General features: G+C 47.3%; 1 protein-coding gene across 1 annotated transcript in view; it reads right to left on the bottom strand.

Moving 5' to 3' along the window:
- Positions 1-2,732, bottom strand: part of DOCK5 (dedicator of cytokinesis 5) — a 128,171-nt gene extending 125,439 nt beyond the window's left edge. The window contains exon 1 of the mRNA XM_006028706.3: positions 2,590-2,732. Coding sequence (XP_006028768.1) covers positions 2,590-2,632 — 43 coding nt within the window. The 5' untranslated portion in view covers positions 2,633-2,732. The remainder of the gene's footprint in view (positions 1-2,589) is intronic.
- Between the last annotated feature and the right edge of the window lie 11 nt (positions 2,733-2,743).

Raw genomic sequence — 2,743 nt, 5'->3', positions numbered from 1 at the left:
GGATGGAGGGATGGTGATTGTTGAATTTCTGATGGAACTCAATCAGAGATTGCAGGTTTTCAGTCCAAACGATAAAGATGTCATCGATGTATCTTAAGTATAGCAAGGGTTTGATGGTGCAGTTCTTGAGGAAGTCTTCTTCTTACAGCTCATAAAAAGGTTGGCATACTGTGGGGTCATTTTAGTGCCCATAGCTGTTCCCATCATCTGGAGGAAGTGTTGATTATTAAAAGTGAAATTGTTGTGTGTGAGGATGAAGTGTATAAGGTCAGTAATATCTTTGGGTCTGTATTCTGAGTTGTAATCTTGTTCCTGTAGATATGTAAGGCAGGCTTGGATGCCATCCTGGTGTGGGATGTTGGTATATAGGCTGGTAGCGTCCATGGTGGCTAGGAGTGTGTTGTTGGGAAGGTGGTCTATCCTGCAGACACTTACATGCCTACCTTTACTAGCAGGAACAGCTCCCATGGTAGTAATATTAAGCATGTGCTTTAACTTGAGGATTGGGGCCTAAGTGCAAAGCACTTAATGCATGCCTTTGTAATATTAGGTATGCAAATATAAAGCCTAACAAAAATAACTCATTAACACAAAGTACAAGCACCAACCATTCACTCACTGAAGTTATTTACTGTAGCAATCCAATTAAATATGCTTGTAAAATAGATGAAAAACAACCATTATGAACTACAATAAGAAATGGACTACATATCCAAGTAAGGAAATTAGCATCTCCTTTATATAACTATGCATGCAGGAATAACTGGGTATCACACACTTGCTTACTCCTGTTTGGCTGGGAATGCTCAGAACACAGACCTTTGGTTCCTATACAGGCCAGCGCCTTGTATGCAGCAGGGACATCATAGCCTGTTGCTGATAAAGCCCAGCAGCAAATTACTAATCCCGGAAGCCAGGAAGAATTATGATCAGAGGAGTGTCTCCGTGAGTCACGTTGCTGCCCAAGGCTACTTTTGATAGTACTGTCTTAGTCAGAGTCGTGTCTAAAAATCAAAGCTGTCTCAAAATTGGCATTAGGTTTAAGGTGTTTAACCTACCCTTACTATGATAAGGAGCTGCAAGTCTCAAGGCAGACAGCACTTAAGAAGCAACCCCTGCAATTTGCACAAATTCCTGTGCCACCAATGAAAATAAAACTCCGCAGCACAGTGCATATGTTGTCACTAGTGGAGGAAACAAAGTTCAGAGAACATAACATTACACACCCTGAAAGTAGTCAAGAAAGCAAGCAGATAAGACTGTGCTGCCTGTAATAACTTTGTTAAGACACAGAGCTGCATTTCAGCTCTGATCCTACAAAGAAGCTGCAAATGCGTAGATCCCAGGACCCACATGAAGTTTTTATGAAGTTAAGGGGTTATTACAGGTACTTTATTCTCTGCAAATCAGTAGAGGATTGGGGCCTTGATCCCTTTTGAGATAACTGTAACAAAGAGAAATTCAGTAGTGCTTCACACTTTGCAAATGCTTCCCCATTTCAAAATGTTTCCCAGGGAGAAGAACGACAGGGACAGATCAGTTCTCCTTAAGAGTTTGTTCCTGTGAGAAATGTTCTCCTCTTCTGTAATCTACAGAGCATCTTCCAGACAGCCTCAGGATCTTGTGGTTTTCAATTTGTCATACGTCCAAAAATAAAAAAAAAGGGAACTTACTGACCACAAGGTCTGAGACAAGGCTCTGACTAGGAGGTAGGAAATTAGTGTTTGAAGATCTTTTAAATGACAACAAACTGGCAGGGTTTTTGGTTGTAGCTGTGTTGGTCTAAGGACATAGGCAGGCAAGGTGATCTCTTTTATTAGACCAACCAAATAGTTGGGGAAAAAAGTTCTTTGCAAGCTTTCGGGTACAAACACCCAGGGCAGGTAATAAAAGCTGTTGCTGCTCATTCCCTGTCATTCACTCTTTTATTGCATTCTCCCCAGGAGCATCACAGACACCGATTCTCCTCCTATTAATCCCTGGGGAGCTATTAACCCTGCAGCAGTTACTGCCCAAACTGCATCTCTCACCCAAACGTCTCTCCGAAGCGCCCCCCGTTTCAAGCAGACCAAAAAAAGTGAACAAGCACCACAAAAAAACCCAAAGAGATGGGTTCCAAGACGGCAAACTTGGAGAATGACAAAAACCAAAGCCGCATGAACCAAATCATGCAGACCTTAGGCTGTCTCCCCACCCTGCGGCTCGACGCCAAATCAAAGTCCCAGTGAATATTTGTAGTGCAGACCTGGGGGCAAAAAGGATGGGGGCCACAAGTATGCAGGCAAAGAGAATGGGGGTCACAGAGGTATCGCTGCAAAAAGAAATCAAGAGGGAACAAATCAAACCTTGCTGAAGGGGGACAGAGGGAATTACATTATAATGCGGGGGGGTGCAGGGGGCACCTGGACCTGGCGAGCAGGGGGAGGATACGTCCCGAAGGGCTGAGGACGAGGGACTCGTGCGTGGTCCCTGGCGGCACGGGCCCGTGGTGGGGCAGGGGCAGGAGGAGGGAGACGGGGCCGAGAGCACGGGGGGAGGAGGGGGCTATGCCGGGATGGAGAGGGTGCCCGGGCGACGGCGCTCACTCACCGACTCCGTACTTCTCGCGCTTGGTGGGGATCCAGCGGGCCATGCCGGCGGCCCGGCCCGGCCCGGGACAGCGCCTCAGCGCCCGTCTGCCCGCGGCGGCGTCGGGCGAGGCGCCCCGGGCTGCTCCGCCATGTTCGGGGCCGGGGCCGGGGCC

This window comes from Alligator sinensis, unplaced genomic scaffold (genome assembly GCF_000455745.1).
Source record: "Alligator sinensis unplaced genomic scaffold, ASM45574v1 scaffold685_1, whole genome shotgun sequence".
NCBI classification, from domain to species: Eukaryota; Metazoa; Chordata; order Crocodylia; family Alligatoridae; genus Alligator; species Alligator sinensis.
This window is presented reverse-complemented; position numbering and strand designations above follow the sequence as displayed.